Source organism: Globicephala melas, chromosome 20 (assembly GCF_963455315.2).
Source record: "Globicephala melas chromosome 20, mGloMel1.2, whole genome shotgun sequence".
NCBI classification, from domain to species: domain Eukaryota; kingdom Metazoa; phylum Chordata; class Mammalia; order Artiodactyla; family Delphinidae; genus Globicephala; species Globicephala melas.
This window is the reverse complement of record NC_083333.1, coordinates 10,610,147-10,625,684: the sequence shown is the minus strand read 5'-3', so window position 1 is coordinate 10,625,684 and position 15,538 is coordinate 10,610,147. Positions and strand designations below refer to the sequence as shown.

Sequence of the window (15,538 nt, the reverse complement as noted above, 5' to 3'; positions counted from 1 at the left end):
GCAGAACTCAGAAGTGTTAACAGACTCCTGCTGGGATTAGCTCCCCCACCCCCCCACCCCCGAGCTAGGTGTAGGTATTTGATGCAGAGACAGTTTATGCCATGGTGTTCTCGTGTGGACTCTCACTTTTCCTGAGCTTGATTATGATGCTGATTGGTTGGGGATAATTTTGAGAAAGGGGTGTTGGTCCCTCACCCCCATTCTGCCCACTGTGTTCAGTACAGCATTTGACTTTCATTGCATGAGATTGAGCTTATGGGGGAAAGGGGTGTTTTAAGAAAAAATTTAAATGCAAAATAATGAATAAATGCTAACATGTCTCCTCCTTTTTTCCTCCTAGCTTCCATTTCTAGCCTAAAAGCTGAATTAGAAAGAATAAAAGTAGAAAAAGGACAGGTGAGTTTCATGAGTTTCAGATTGACTCTGTCAGCAGCCAGTATTTATTTATTGAATCCTACTGTGCTAGACTCAAGGAATGAAATATAGTTAGGACATAGTCCCTGCCTTCAAGCAACTCCTGGGAAAAATACAGTGGAATATGGGCGTGATGATGGTAGAGACCATTTAATGAGAGCCTGCTCTGTGTTGACTGGAGGAGGTACAGGGAAGACTACGATGTGACTTAGCCTGGAGCTTCCACTGTGGTGGAAGGACAGGCAAGCTGTGGTCTTGACATGATAGATACTTAAAGCTACAAAATCTTTTACAAACAGGAGGTGATGTTTTCTAGTTGGCTTAGAGTCTCCTTCTCTTAGACACCATGAACACCTTTTGGTAGATGACCCCATTCAGCTTACTGGCCTCGTTATTCATTGACTCAATGACCTTTGCTGCTGTGCTGCCCTGCCTTACCACACTCCTGCCTGCACCTTGCCCCACTTCTGACATCTCACTCCACGCTCATGCCCCTGACCCCTGTCTACCATCTTTCCAGCCCTTAATCCCATAGGTTCATCTGTCTGAGTACCTCATTCAGACCTTCACTTCCTTAAACTTTTCCTTTTCCGCTGGTTTCAGCAACTTCTTTCTTTCTTTCCTTCTAAGCAGCATCTGACATGGCTTGCCTCTTCAACTAGTCTCCCACTAACTCCTGCAAGCCCCCGATTCCTTGTTCTTGTGCTACCCTCACTTGATACTGCCTAACCCTGGATTAATCCTGGTGTCCACCTTCTATGCCTCTGCCCCCAGCTGCTGGTTCCACTGGAATGAGGAACACTGCGTGGTCTTGCTTCCAGGTGCTGCTCAGTAGCCTTTCATTTGCTCTTTTTTAAAATTGTGTTTATTTTATTTATTTATTTATTTTATTTATTTATGGGTGGATGGCTGGCTGGCTGGCTGTGTTGGGTCTTCGTTTCTGTGCGAGGGCTTTCTCTAGTTGTGGCGAGCGCGGGCCTCTCACTGTCGCGGCCTCTCGTTGCGGAGCACAGGCTCCAGACGCGCAGGCTCAGTAGTTGTGGCTCACGGGTCCAGTTGCTCCGCGGCATGTGGGATCTTCCCAGACCAGGGCTCGAACCCGTGTCCCCTGCATTGGCAGGTAGATTCTCAACCACTGTGCCACCAGGGAAGCCCCTCTCCTTTCCATTCCTCACAGTGGACGTTTCAGTCGCCGCTCAGCTCGCCCCCTTGTGACAGCGCGTGGCGGCCTTGTGCCCCCGTCGTGAGCAGGGCCCACCTTCAGCTCCTCGGTCGCATGCTCTCCTGCTTTGCTTCCCAGCCTTCTCGCTTCTTCAGAGGAAAGGGTGACCTGTTCTGACTAGTCTTATGTCACTGCACATGTGCTTTGACTGGGTCGTGATGTCACATCTTTTCCTGGCATCCTCTCCATCTTCCCCTTCCAGTGTGGGCCTTGAACTTCTGCCTCTTTATTTGTCTTTTCCATTATGCATAACCAATCTCAGAGGTCTCCTGGTAAGAGGGGAGAAGTTTCTCTTTGGATTGTACTTCTTTCTACAGCTACCAGTCCTTCTTCCTTTTATACCCAGAGTTCTTGAAAGAGTCATCTCCACTGCCTGACCTCCCAGTCACTCCTCAGCCCACTACAATCAGGCTTTGGCTCCCACTGTGCTATCAGGTTACACTGGCAAAAGTCGCCAGCGTTCCAACGTGTCCCACCTTTCCCACTCCCTCTGCCACTGTTTGGGTTGACTTCAGTGCTCACCTGGCTCATTGTAACAGCCTAACTTCTTTCCCTGCCTCCAAAATTGATCCCCTTCAAATTGCATTTTCATATTCATTTCATATTCATTCATTTCATTTCATTTTCATATTGAAACTGCTCACTTGACTGTGAGCAGTCTAGTTTAAAACCCTTCAGTAGTTCCCTTTATCTATAGCCCAGCTGGGATCTCCTGCCTCACCACTGCCTCTCCGGCCTCAGCCTCCAGGGCCCCAGAACTCTGTGCTGTAATGTAGCAAGAGCTCACCTCAGTTCTTTAACGCATTTTTTTATACGTCAACTCCCTCTTTTTGGAGTATCTCCCTCCGCCTCCCGCTTACCACCCTTTAAGGGTCAGATGTCATCTCTTCAAGGAAGCCCTTCCCAACTTTTCTGGCAGAATTAAGTGCTTCTTCATCCATGTTCACATGGCATAGTTAACTTACATGTCTGTCTCTCCTGATTTTTCCATCCCCAGGCCTTAGAACATAGGAGGTGCCTAATAAATGTTTAATAAGAGAAAGAGTAGGTCTTGAAGAATCAATAGAAGATCCACAGATATCAAAGGGTAAGAAGAGCATTCCAAGCATAGCCAGTATCCAGGGCCTAGGAGGATGTGAGCTTGGGTGCATTTCTCCAGGCTGCAGGCTCCTCCAGGCAGATGTGCTGTGACCTGTAGGGAGTTTCTGTGTGTTTCAGCTTTTCCCTTTTTCACAGTTGGAGTCCACATTAAGAGAGAAGTCTCAACAGCTTGAGAGCCTTCAGGAGATGAAGATCACTTTGGAAGAACAGTTAAAGAAAGAAACTGCTGCTAAGGTGACATTTTTGTTGGTAGTTTCGTAAAAAAGCAGTGTGAAGAATGTAGAATCACATCTTCGCTGTTTAAAAAACAAAGCCTTGCTGCTTTGAAATAGTGCCACCTTCTGAAAGTTGGCAAGACTCTCCGCTTGCAGAAAGACAATGGAATGACTTTATCTCAGTTGGGTTAGATGTGCACACTGCCAGCTCTGGAGGTCTGTGTCACAGGCTTAACTGGCTTTTTAGGCGTTGAGCTAAAGGCCATGAACCAAACTTGGCGCTGCCATAGCCAGAAGCATTGCTGTGGAAGTGCCATTCCATTCGATTGGTTTCTGGAATACTGTACTGAACCATATTTGCTGCCTAAATTCTGATTAGTCCTGTCAGAATAAAAATGCATGGGGCCAACTGGGGGGGAAGTTTGGTTTTGGTGGGCTGTTATCTAACCTTTAAGTGTAAAAATGTTGTGTATGTGTTATTTAATAGTTCTCTGTTTTTAGAAAGGCTCCTGCACAGGGGGTCCTCCTGAAGAGTTTCCCTGTAAGGAAGACTGGGGGATAGCTGGGGCTGCCTAAGGCATATTCATTGAGAATTTTCCTGGCAGATGCTTGACTGTTGTGGTTGTCAGAGGAAATCCCTAAAGATCCTGTCCTGTTGCTGTGACAGCTACTGATCATACAGCAGCTGCTTTTTTTTTTTTTTTTGCAGTACACGGGCCTCTCACTGCCGTGGCCTCTCCCGTTGCGGAGCGCAGGCTCAGCGGCCATGGCTCACGGGTCAAGCCGCTCCGCGGCATGTGGGATCTTCCCGGACCGGGGCACGAACCCGTGTCCCCTGCATCGGCAGGCGGACTCTCAACCACTGCGCCACCAGGGAAGCCCCGTGCAGCTGCTTTTTGATGATTAATCATTGTCACCAGGCTGCTGGGGTTGAGGGGTGGAGTGCGGCGCTTTCATTCATTTTTAATTTGGCTCTCATACTCAGTTCATTTTAGGACCTAGAACAAGTACCTTAGGCAATGTGCACCCTTGCCCTGTAAAGATAGAGTCAAAGGGAGACTAACAGGATACAGGAATATGATGGGCACCCACCTTTCCTCTCTAGTAGTAGGAAACGACAAGTGCCTAGATTTCCTGAGTGATTTGACGTATGGCTCTCCAGCATTAATCCTCATTCAAACCTTGTATTTTTTTAGGTTACTGTTGAACAACTAATGTTTGAAGAGAAGAACAAAGCTCAGAGGTTGCAGACAGAACTAGATGTCAGTGAACAAGTCCAGAGAGATTTTGTAAAGCTTTCTCAGACCCTTCAGGTGAGGCATTTGGGGAACCCCTAGACAGAACGCTGAGGAGGCACTTTTGGGGTTCTTGGTACCCAGGAGAATTTGCTAATCCCTGACTGGCCCACTGACAATAGCTAGAGGATTAGAAATTATGGCTGCCCCTGCCCCAGCTCCAAATGCCGGCCTGGTCATTTAAGCTGGAAACCCTTTTCTTCTTCCTTGCTGGCCCTTAAGGGTAAAATATAAAGTCCTTAGCGTAGCATGTGAGACTCTTCCCAGCCAGGCCTATCCCTACGTTTTGTCCATCTCTCTGCCTTACATTTTATATTCTATGTTCTAATTTTTAAAAACTACTTGTGGTTCCTTGCCCACAGCACGTGTTCCCTCTGGAAGCATGGCCCCCTTGCTCCTTTCTTCCAGGGCCCTGCTTAGCTTTGTCCTCCCTGTGGAACCCTCTTTAGGTCCCCAAGCTGGTATAGTGACATTTAGTATATTGTGCTAAAACTCTATATAAGCTTGTTCTTTTCCCCCAGCTGAACTGTGGGTTCTCAGAGGTCAAGGATCAGGTCTCATTCATCTCCATAGTCCCAGCACCTTATACTGGGTCTGTTACACAGCAGCTTTGGGGAATTGTTTTTTGGATTTAATTGTTCTTGCTGCCTCTTTTCTTTGAAGTGAGTAGTTTCTGTTGAGTTAATCTCCATTTCAGCTAAACCAGTCAGAGTAAACCAGAAGGTCTAGGCAGGAGCCGTCTGCACTTACCTCGCTGCATTATTTCTCTAGGTGCAGTTAGAGCGGATCCGGCAAGCAGACTCCTTGGAGAGAATCCGGGCAATTCTGAACGATACCAAACTGACAGACATTAACCAGCTCCCTGAGACATGACACCCTCATGGCAGGACTCTAGCCTGCACTTTGGGTTTTTAACTCATCTTTAGAGCAACATTAATTATTATTTAACTCTTAACTGAAGAAGAAGTCACACACAGAAAAAGGAAGACTGGAGAAATGCTTAATTCTAGTGGGGAGACTGTGCGGCACGGAGCAGCAAACAGCCAGGGTAATTTGCAGTAAAAAAGACCTTTCAACTGGGAACGCTAGCCAGACTCCAGACCTGATTCCAGGGAGTGTGGGATCAGATTTGGTGATGGAGGAAGTGCTGTTTCCTTGCCTGCTTTAGTCAACATTTCCCTGCCCTTCAGCACCGTCCCAGTAGTGTTTGAAATGGCATTTCCTGTTCATAGCTGTTGCAAGAGAGAATTTGTTTCTGTTGTCTAGAGTTCATCAGTAACAGTATTCAGCTAGCAGACAGAGGTGGAGTATGCCGTATGAATATTTTATATTAAAATATGAAGTTTGAGAGCAGCCCACTGGCTAGTGACTGTATTTCCTAGCTCAGTGTATTTTTTTTTTTAACCATTTTATCTTGCATTGGAGGACCTTAAATGCTACTGAAACTTGCCTGAGAACCATAAGGCGGTGGCAGACAACCAATTCAATGGAATTGGAACCGAATTAATTATGAGGACTTGCAAACTTGGCTGGGGCTATTGGAAGTTGAGGTTAAAGGAAAAGCACAAGAAACTGTTTGGAAGCACTTTTCCTGCTACCTGGGTAAGTTTCGTGGACTCACAGGTACCAGGGTCAAGGTGAACTGGCACCATCTACTCTCCTGAAAACTGTTTTAGTTTAGTTACTGGATCAGTGGAAAAAATATTAATAAAACAAGCTATGTCTGACAACATCTAGTATAAATTTATAAGTCTGCTGCTTATTTTATTTTCAACTCGAGTCAGTGGGCCTGAGTACATACTTGTTTCAAAAGTGTCAAATACAAAAATGGTGATAACTAGGTTTGGCAGATACCCATTTTGTATTTTTCTTTTATATTTTAGACCTGGAGTGTGATAATGCTTATGGTGAAGTTGGGGAAAACCCAGTTAGTTGATCAGTTTGGAAATCTGCTTTGTCATTTCTATGAGATTAGATTCCTTTCCTGTGTGGATAAAGTTTCAATGAACAGGTTGTCTTTGCCGTAGCCTTATGAAGTGTTGCAGAAAGCACAGAATGGATTTATATTCACTGTTTACCTGCAGTACTGTTAGCCAGTGGAAGACTACACCGTTTAATTCATCATACAGATGGTTCAAAAGTAAAACTGTTGTTTTCAAATTTTTGTGATTGGTGTTGTGTAACGGCAGAGTACTTGAAGGAACCATATGGAAATTAAGTGGATTGAGTAGCTTGTTTGGCTCACATAAAGCTACAACTTTAATTGTTATAAATGACGTCATAATGGACTAGCCCTAAAGATCTTTATTTCTGTCTTCCATAGGACAGGACAAGGTAAGGCCTACATACCTCATTCCTTGGGCTATTGCTGTAGTCTTACATTCATGATTATGAATTTTGAAGTAAACACTAATTATGGAACTAGTGCTATAGGCTTGCATGCATGAAACATTATTTTAATTGGTCTAAAGTCCCTTTGTATAAAGTACTACTCTGTTTCCTTTAAAGGAAACATGTATCCTCATTGAGTTACAGGGAATTTTATTAATTCCAAAAATGCAGTCACTTTAAATTATATTAGTGTCAGACTAGTCCCTTGGATAAACTCCAAGCTAATTTGTTTCAGATTATTAAAATTGGCACCATAAATCAAGATGATGGATAATTCATAACCTTCCTGAACGAACTGAACTACAACTCCCAGGGAACTGCTTGGCTGAGACGGGGTACCTTGCTGATGCTGATGTTTTTCTCCATAAGATGGTACTGGGCCAATAAAATTCATGATTAGGAAACTGTTAGCAGTCTCTACAGTGGCAGATGCAAATTGTTGGAACCCAGTTTTTTGAGAAAAATATGCTAGAAAAACCCAAACTGAGACTAGGTTTTGTTAACAGTCTCTACTTCTGGTATGAAACACTTCTTTAAACTGGGTTTTCTTTATAAATGGGAAACTGATTTAGAAGGTAGTATTTAGCCCTTCAAGACAAAAGAAAAGGTCAGCTGGGTTTCACGAGTGTTCCTGTGCTTGTATTCAGTCTGTGTACACGTGTTCTCATGCATGTCTAACCTGATTTACCTCTTACCTGTAACCTACCTTACCATGTGGCTTTTAATTGGCAGTCACTCAGCCATTTCTAGGCAGGTACAGTATTACCTTTCAGAACTCATTGGCAGGTATAAAAATATTACCTAATGCTAAAAGACAAAATCATATACTGTATACCAAGCTATTTGTTTCTCCATTTGAGATCCTACATGTGCACCTCATACCCACTCAGTGACATGTACTGGGACACAGAGCGCAGCCGAACTCAGCTCTGAAAGGAAATACTGCCTGTCGAGGAAGTGAGCCAGCAGTGGCCTTGCAATTGTGGTTACCGAGTTCTGCTGTGAGCAGATTTCAGGTATAACCATTTGTTAACTGTACTGAAGGCGTGTCCTTAAGAAGAAAGTGTTCAAATTAAAAAAGCTGCTGTCTAGTATACTGTGTGGCCTTTTCCTTTGAGTTCTAGGGTTCTGTCCCTCTTCAGAGTCATATTTCTGGTGCTGCTACGTTAAAATGCAGCTTTTATTCTTGTTCAAATATCAAGAAAACTCAGTAGGGTTCACGGAGGTCTGGCAGTGTGCAGCTGAAAGTCTTGGGCGCTTTTTTTTTTCCTTTTAAATCCTAGGCCCTTGCTGAATACAATCATATACTTGAGCTTGTATATAAACCACATTCCAATTTTTAAATAAAAGCATTTATTCAGTCATTATAAAACAAGTATAAAAAGTGATGAACAACCACACCAAAGTTCATCCTTTAAAATGCCTCTTTATAAATTAGATAATGCTACCTGTTCGTTTTACAATGAGTTTAAGCCTTCACTTGTGTTAATTTCAGGTGTGAATCTGTTCCTGGTGGTGTCAGAAGTTTACATGATTTCGGATATCGTTAATTTGCTTCACCATTTCTCTTATGTGCTCACCCCTGTAAAATCATAAAGTTACTCACTTTGGGTAATACAACAAATGAATAAACCATTAATATTGATTCGTAAGACCTCACTAATACTGAAGTATCTTAGAAGTGCTCTGCTAGAATTAACGGCTTAAGGTTTCAGATGGATAGTAATGGTAATTCGTTTAAGGCTAGAGGTAGCAAATATAGTAGTGGAACTGCTGGAAATATTTTTGAACATATTCACTGGGGAATACCTTGACCACACAGCAAAATTATAAAGAAAGACATCCTTTTTAACCCTCTCAACTTTTAAGTCCTTATCTATCAGCATCATACACTTCCTGTCCTGGTAATTACTTGACATGCAAATGTCAAGTGGTCTTATCTGGGCAAAGAAAGGTTGATTTTGGCATTTTGCAAAGGAAAAACTACCTCGCACTAACAGCTGATTGGTACTTACTCCTCCTTCAGGATGGACTGAATGCATTTTCGCTGGTAGGCGCTGAGAGTAATGGTGGGCTTCTGAGGACTTAGTACCTTTTCCATCTTTCGTTGTTGATAGTCTTTTTTCATAGTAACCTTGAGTATCAAACAGAACACAGACACTTTAGCTATGGTTTGCTATACATTTTTCATAGTATCTGTTTCAGTATGTTCTTTTTACATTTTATAAAATTATTTTCTGTAGAAGGAACACTTTAAAAAGTACCAGAGGTAGCCACCTTGTGTCCATTCCTACCTGTTTGATGGCATTGCCCAAATGTCGAAGTTGATCAGGTATCAGCTGTAATTCTTTCTTCATGTCTCTCTCACTGTCAGAGAGAACTGGGAGCTGAGAGTGAAAACTGTGAAGTACTTTTTTCATCCTGTAGAAGAGGTAAGCAAACATCTCAGCTCCTTAGGAGGAACACAATCCTAACTAAAGCTCCTAATTTAGGAATCTGGTGTCTGTGAAGGAGGCCTCCACAGGATGGGTTTGGGGAAAGCATCACTGCACTGTCTTCCGTAGAATACACCTCAGAGGGGTATCTAGCACCCGAGAACTTAATAACACTAGCAGTACCTGACCTGAGTAGGGAACTGAATGTTATACAGTTACACGGCCCACTGACCTGGTCATGATATCTTCTTGTTTTTCCTTGGCTTCCTCATATTTGTCAGCTAAGCGCTCGGCCACTTCCCGCAGACTTTTCCTAATGGCATAAAAAGCAAGAGTCTCTAGGAGTGCACCTTGATGGTGAAGCCAGCTAATGTGGTTCAGTATCTTAGGGTGAGACACAGTTCCAGTCTAGCTGAACTATTTTTTTTCCTCCCTTGTCTTGGCACTTACTTACCTCTCCTCTCGACAATAATTGAGATCTTCTAGTTGTTTCTTTTTTTGGTCACATAACAATTTGACCCTTCAAGAACAAAAAGAAATTTAATCAAAAGCCAGGTCTAGGCCATTATACAGTGTCAGCTCCCAGCCAGGGACTGACTGGTATGTGAACAGAGGCCATCCTACCTCCGCTGAATCTCCTCCTTTGCCAGGTCCTGTTTAAGAATGTACTGTTCTCTGAACACCTGGGTGGCTCTGCTGATGAGCTGAAGGCATTCTTCGGGAGGAGGAGCCGTATCTTTTTCAGATGATCTTAAAAACAAAAAAAAGTTTCTGTCATTACTTTGCTCAGCTGGGTAAAACAACTGAAGACAGACTCACGTCTTTTTACACTTCCTGTTTGTCTTTCTCAAATGCTTCCACATCTGTGTATTCTCTCTCTATTCTCACTAGCTGATTAAATATGCCCTGTGTTTCTTCCAACTCCAACATAGTAAAAAGTATACGAAAAGAAATAGCTGAGGACAGGCTGAAGAGTAATTACAAAACAGAGAAGGGAGCCAGTTTTTAAAACTGATACGCCCTAAATTACATACTTCAAAAATGCTGGATTTGCAACACTACGTTGCAGAATGCTTCTAATATGTTTTTCAAAGGAATCCGGGGTTTCAGCCAGAATACGGAGGGGAGACTCTGCCACTTCAACATCCTCTCGGGTACAAAGCAGGGGAGGAGACACTGGATGGACTGTGCTTCTGCAAAATAAAAGAAAAATAAAATTTACCATGGAGTTACTTGCTGTAAGTATAGGAAAACCTAAATCACACTTATCCAGAATTCTGAGGATACAAGAAACTATGAAGTGTTGCAAATACTCTCAATGGCAATTTCAGAAAGCTTGAAAGACTGCAGACGTTAACAGCGTGGCCAGTGACTGACTGTGCAATGATTCAGATCTGGGCGTTTGTTAATAACATTACTTCATAGACAACTTGTATTTCAGAGAGTTGGCAGAAACATGATTTGAAGGTATCTAGGTCACTAATATTTAGAAGTTTTTTTCGCCTTTGGGATTCATGTTTTTATTCTGAAGTATCCTAGTATGACTAGGTCTTATTTTACTAAAGGTAGGGTAGGATTTTAAAAACATGCTGAGGCAACAGGCAAAAAGGCAGTTTTTTGTAGTGATTTTATTACTTTTGTTCAGTCTTGCTAGTTTTTAGTCTCTTGTAATATAAATATCACAAAATTGATAGTGAATTATTTTCTTTTCCAAATGATGTCACTTCTCAAAGAGTATGGAAATCCTTCTAAGGACAGTAAATTAATGCCAGTGTTTTGAACTACGTCAATATCTAGAAGCACATGCCTTCAAATGACACCAAGAGACTGGGGGGAAAGGGGTCTAGTGTTCCAGTACTCCAGTGGCTTGTTAGACACTCCTATAACTGCATTTATAAAACTCAGAATGACCTTCCAGAGCTGTTGAAAACGGTACTTATAGCTTAATATGGGTTCCTTAAGGGGAACAAAGGTTATGAGTTCAGCTATATACCACCTTTCTTCCAGCGTCTACATATTCTGTGATGTGCCTATGAGTCTGGCAGAGATGGAGAAACTGGACTTTGAAGTCAGAAAGCCCGGTCTTTGCAGCCCAGTTCTCTGTGTTCCCTGTGACTCTGGCCAATGTACATAACCTCTCTGTCCCTGATCCCTCCTCTACAAAATGAGGATAACGGTGCTGTCTTTAGTGCAGGGTTGCTCTGATTGCCGGAGGCTTACTTCTGAGCCTGGCACATAAAGTTTAAAATCATTAAATCAGGGACCTCCCTGGCAGTCCAGTGGTTAAGACTCTGCGCTCCCACTGCAGGGGGCGAGGGTTCAATCCCTGGTCCGGGAGCTAAGATCCCGCATGCCATGTGGCGTGGTTAAAAAAAGAAAAAGATCATTAAATCTAACTCATATTAATGATGGAGTTCAGTATCTTAGTATTCTTTCCACACTTGGGTAAAGTTCTTAACCGTCCGCTAGCTAAAGGAGATGCCAGAAATTATGCCTTAAATAAATCCTTCCAGAGATGGCAGGAGCAACAGAAATAACCCTCCCTCCAACCCTCAAGTCAGAAACCAAAGCATAAACCATGTATCTTCAGTCCGGTTACTAAGGACATCTTCCCAGCTTAGATTCTGCAGAATTAATGAGAGCTGCGTGGGAATACAAAGGGGGACGTACAGTAAAGGCCTTATGAGGCATTCGTAGTTACTGGTGATGCAGATCATCGTAGGCCCCAGAATGTCAGGGACAATCCAAAATCCTCGGATCGGAGCTGGCTGCCTGAAAAAAAAAAAACACACACAGCCATAGTTAACTACAAAACAGCAAGAGCAGTGGATCCAAAAGCAACGATATGGCTGAGGTTTGTGGCCTTCTCAGGGCTGGGTCGACAGTTGGGTGGGACATGGTATCAGTGCAGTAACCTCAGAGGTGGTGACTTGGAAACCTGTATTACTTACATCTCTGATCGGTTTGAATCAAGCTGTCACTCAGCAGCCAGACGTCGCTTGACTTACAGGTCACTCAGGAACCCACAGCCTCATGGTGCTCACTGTAATCTCGGCAGTTAGCATGATACGATGAAGCCAACTCTTTACGTCTCTGTCTCTTTCTCCCAACTCGCACATAAGCTCCAGCTACCTCTGCATGCCTAGCCGAGCGCCCAACCCAGATTAGGTGCTCAGAAACTGTTGACTGAATAGTGTCTTTCTCACCTTAAAAATTCAGTGCAGGCCAGCATCTACATCACAGGACTTAATTTACTGTGCACAGCACGCAGCTCCCTCTCAGTCTTGGTCTACTTCACTGAAGAAAGTGAAAACTGGACCTCGGACAGGAACTGTCTTTCCTGCCAACACGCTCACCCCACCCCCACGGCTCACTTCTGCCCCAGACTGTCGACGCCATCTCTGCTCGCGTCTTCTGAGATTTGCTCCGTCAGCTCTGCAATCACAAAATCTTCCTACTGTCCATTTACCCTCAGCTTATAAACAAGCTGACATCTCTTCCATTCAAAACATTCTGCACTGTAGTTTCAAGCTCTCCTTAACCTATTCCCTCTTCCTTTCCCTTTAGAGCCAGCAGTCTTTCAACAGTAGCCTGCAGTATTATTTCTCCTTCCACATCTCTCATTTGCCTTTTTTGCAGGGGAGGGGAATGGTGGTGAGGGAGTCTGGGAGGTTAGAAAAAATTTTTCTTCTGTATTTCTAGTGTGAAATCTCCATACAGAAGAGTGCATATAGACACTCTGTGACCACTATCCAGGCCAAGAATGACAGCAGTATAGGGGCCTGAGACCTCCCGTATGAACCTCCTGATCACAACCTTCCACTTGATTTTTATGATACTCATGTTTTCGTTTTGCTCCATAGCTTTCCTATCTATGTATGTATTCATTCCTAAGCAATACAGTTTTACCTGTTTTTGAAATGTATATATTATATATACGTATATATTATAAATGAGATTTTATTATCTATTTTCCTCATTCACTTTTCACCTGTGCTATCCGCTCCCACCCACAAAAGCGTTTCTCCATGGTTCTCGATGAACCCCCATGTTGCCAAATCTGGACACTTGAGCGCTCTTCACTGCTTTGCTGTACTTATTTGATGCTGCTCCCCCTGCCTCCTCTCTGAAACATCCCCCTCCCTGGCACCCTTCCCCCGGGTTCTCCTTCAGTCTCTCTGGCCGCCTTTTACTTGTTTCCTGCCTGGGCTGGGCTCCTCGCCCTCCACTCACTGCTTGTAAGAAAGTGTTGCTCAAGACTCTATACTCAGGTGTCCTCTACTCTAGGCCCCTTCCTGGGGAACCTTCATGCTGACATTTCCCACATCCATACCGTCCTAGCCCAGACCTACGTGTCCAACTGCCTATGGGCTCCTCCACTTGGATGTCCTTTGGAACAGAAGACTCCAAGTGCCCCCATTAACCCATCTTGAGTCTTCCCACATCCGCTTTCTCCTACGTCCAATTTTTCTGAAGGGTACCGCATCTACCGTTATCCCGGGTAGAAACCTGGGAGTCACTCTAGATGTCTCCCTTTATTCTATTAATCAAATATTTACTGAATATCTACTAGGCACCCTGTCAGACACTGAGTGTACAGACATAAGGCGATGGTATAAAGTATGAAACAGACAGACATGGTCTCTGCCTTCGTGAAACATTTATATTCTAGTAGTGGTGACAGACATTAAACAAACAAAAATATCAATTTAAGTATGTGCTACAAAGAAAAAGAATAATAGGAGAACCCAAAGGGGTTCTGGGAAATCAAGGGAACCCTTTATGAACTGACATTAAGATCAGAAAAGAATCAGCAAGTGAAGACTGACAGGGGTTATGACTGGGGATATACCTCCCAGACAGAGGACACAAAACGTGGAATGGCTGTGGGCAGAGGAGAGCTTCTGATGCACAGATACTCTTGGGGTGAAGTATCATGTCTGCATGGGAGTGTAATATACATATATACCTGAATTACTGAAACAACAATTGTTATCTGTGTTTAGAAGGGAGAGAAAGTCCTTACCTGCATGGCAAGGGCTTCGTACAAAGAATGTGTTCTACAAAGCATTTCTGTTCTGTAGCTAGTTCCTGTAAACTGTCCTTATCTTCTTCATCTACAAAAGAACACATATATAAGTTAAATAACAAAAGTCTCCAAATTAAAATGCTGACGATATTAGTTAAATGCGGTTAAGTTCTTGTCTCAGACCATTGCTTCTTAAAGGCTATGCCTCTCTGACATAGAAATCTCCTTTCCACAGGGGTCTAGATTTCTGCCTCAAGAAGGAAAGTGGATTTTCCTTGGTCAGAAATGCAGAAACGTTTCATTCAGGAGAACAATCCCAGAAATCATTCCCTTCCATTCTCTTCCTCACCCACACCAATTTTACTTCTATAACAGCTTTTTGAAACGTAATTCACAATACCACACAGCTCAACCGTTTAAACTGTACCATTCAATGGGTTTTTAGTATATTAAAGAATTGTACAACCATCACCACAAAAAATTTAGAATATTTTCGTTACCCAAAAAGAAACCCCCATGATACCCATTGGCAATCGCTCCCTAGTTTCTGCCAATTGCCCCAGACCTATGCAACAACCACTAGTCTACTTTCTGTCTCTGTGGACTTGCCTATTCTGGACACTTTATATAAATGGAATCACACAACATGTAGTTATCTGTGACTGGCTTCTTTCACTTAGCATGATGTTTTCAAGGTTCATCCATGTTGGAGCAGTTACCAGTACCTCCTCTTTCTGTAGCTGAATAATATTCCATTGTATGGCCATACCACATTTTATTTATCTAATCATCAGTTGATGGACACTTAGCTATTTGGCTATTATGAATAATGCTGCTATGAACATTCGTTTAGAAATTTTATCCAAGTATGAACATGTTTTCATTCCTCTTGGGTATATACTCTGGAGTAGAACTGCTGGGTCATATGATAACTCTGTTTAATCATTTGAGGAACTGCCAGACTGTTTTCCCAAAGTGGCTGGACCATTTTACATTTCCATAAGCAATGCATGAGTGTCCCTATTTTTTCCAACACTTGTAATTGTCTTTTTAAATACTAGCCATTTTAGTGGGTGTGAAGTGGTATCTTGTGGTTTTGTGGTATCTCATTTCCATGACTGAACATGTTTCCATGTGCTTATTAGTTATTTGTATATGATCAATGGAACAATGTCTATTAAAATCCTTTGTCTGTTTAAAACATTGGGTTTTCCTTTTATTATTGAGTTCTAAGAATTCTTTATATACTCTAGACACAAGTCCATTATCAGATACACGATTTGGAAATATTTACTCCCATTCTGTGGGTTGTCTTTAGTGTTTCCTTCTAAGCGTTCTATAGTTTTAGTTCTTATATTTTAGTCTTTGATCAATTTTGAGTTCATTTTTTGTGTATGGTGTGAGGTATAGTCCAATTTCTTTCTTTTGCATGTAGA

General features: G+C 42.8%; 2 protein-coding genes across 4 annotated transcripts in view; one reads left to right on the top strand and one right to left on the bottom strand.

Moving 5' to 3' along the window:
- Positions 1 to 7,732, top strand: part of RABEP1 (rabaptin, RAB GTPase binding effector protein 1) — a 248,969-nt gene extending 241,237 nt beyond the window's left edge. For both annotated transcript variants that reach the window (XM_060290445.2, XM_030861643.2), the window contains 4 exons: positions 341 to 396; positions 2,873 to 2,971; positions 4,149 to 4,265; positions 5,019 to 7,732. In XM_060290445.2, the coding sequence (XP_060146428.1) occupies positions 341 to 396; positions 2,873 to 2,971; positions 4,149 to 4,265; positions 5,019 to 5,120 (374 nt within the window). In that variant the 3' untranslated portion in view covers positions 5,121 to 7,732. The remainder of the gene's footprint in view (positions 1 to 340; positions 397 to 2,872; positions 2,972 to 4,148; positions 4,266 to 5,018) is intronic.
- NUP88 (nucleoporin 88) overlaps positions 5,622 to 15,538 on the bottom strand; it is a 32,924-nt gene continuing 23,007 nt past the window's right edge. For both annotated transcript variants that reach the window (XM_030861642.2, XM_060290446.1), the window contains exons 9-17: positions 14,100 to 14,190; positions 11,744 to 11,845; positions 10,108 to 10,266; positions 9,698 to 9,823; positions 9,528 to 9,593; positions 9,306 to 9,386; positions 8,933 to 9,059; positions 8,654 to 8,772; positions 5,622 to 8,220 (exon numbers count right to left, since the gene is read on the bottom strand). In XM_030861642.2, coding sequence (XP_030717502.1) covers positions 8,157 to 8,220; positions 8,654 to 8,772; positions 8,933 to 9,059; positions 9,306 to 9,386; positions 9,528 to 9,593; positions 9,698 to 9,823; positions 10,108 to 10,266; positions 11,744 to 11,845; positions 14,100 to 14,190 — 935 coding nt within the window. In that variant the 3' untranslated portion in view covers positions 5,622 to 8,156. The remainder of the gene's footprint in view (positions 8,221 to 8,653; positions 8,773 to 8,932; positions 9,060 to 9,305; positions 9,387 to 9,527; positions 9,594 to 9,697; positions 9,824 to 10,107; positions 10,267 to 11,743; positions 11,846 to 14,099; positions 14,191 to 15,538) is intronic.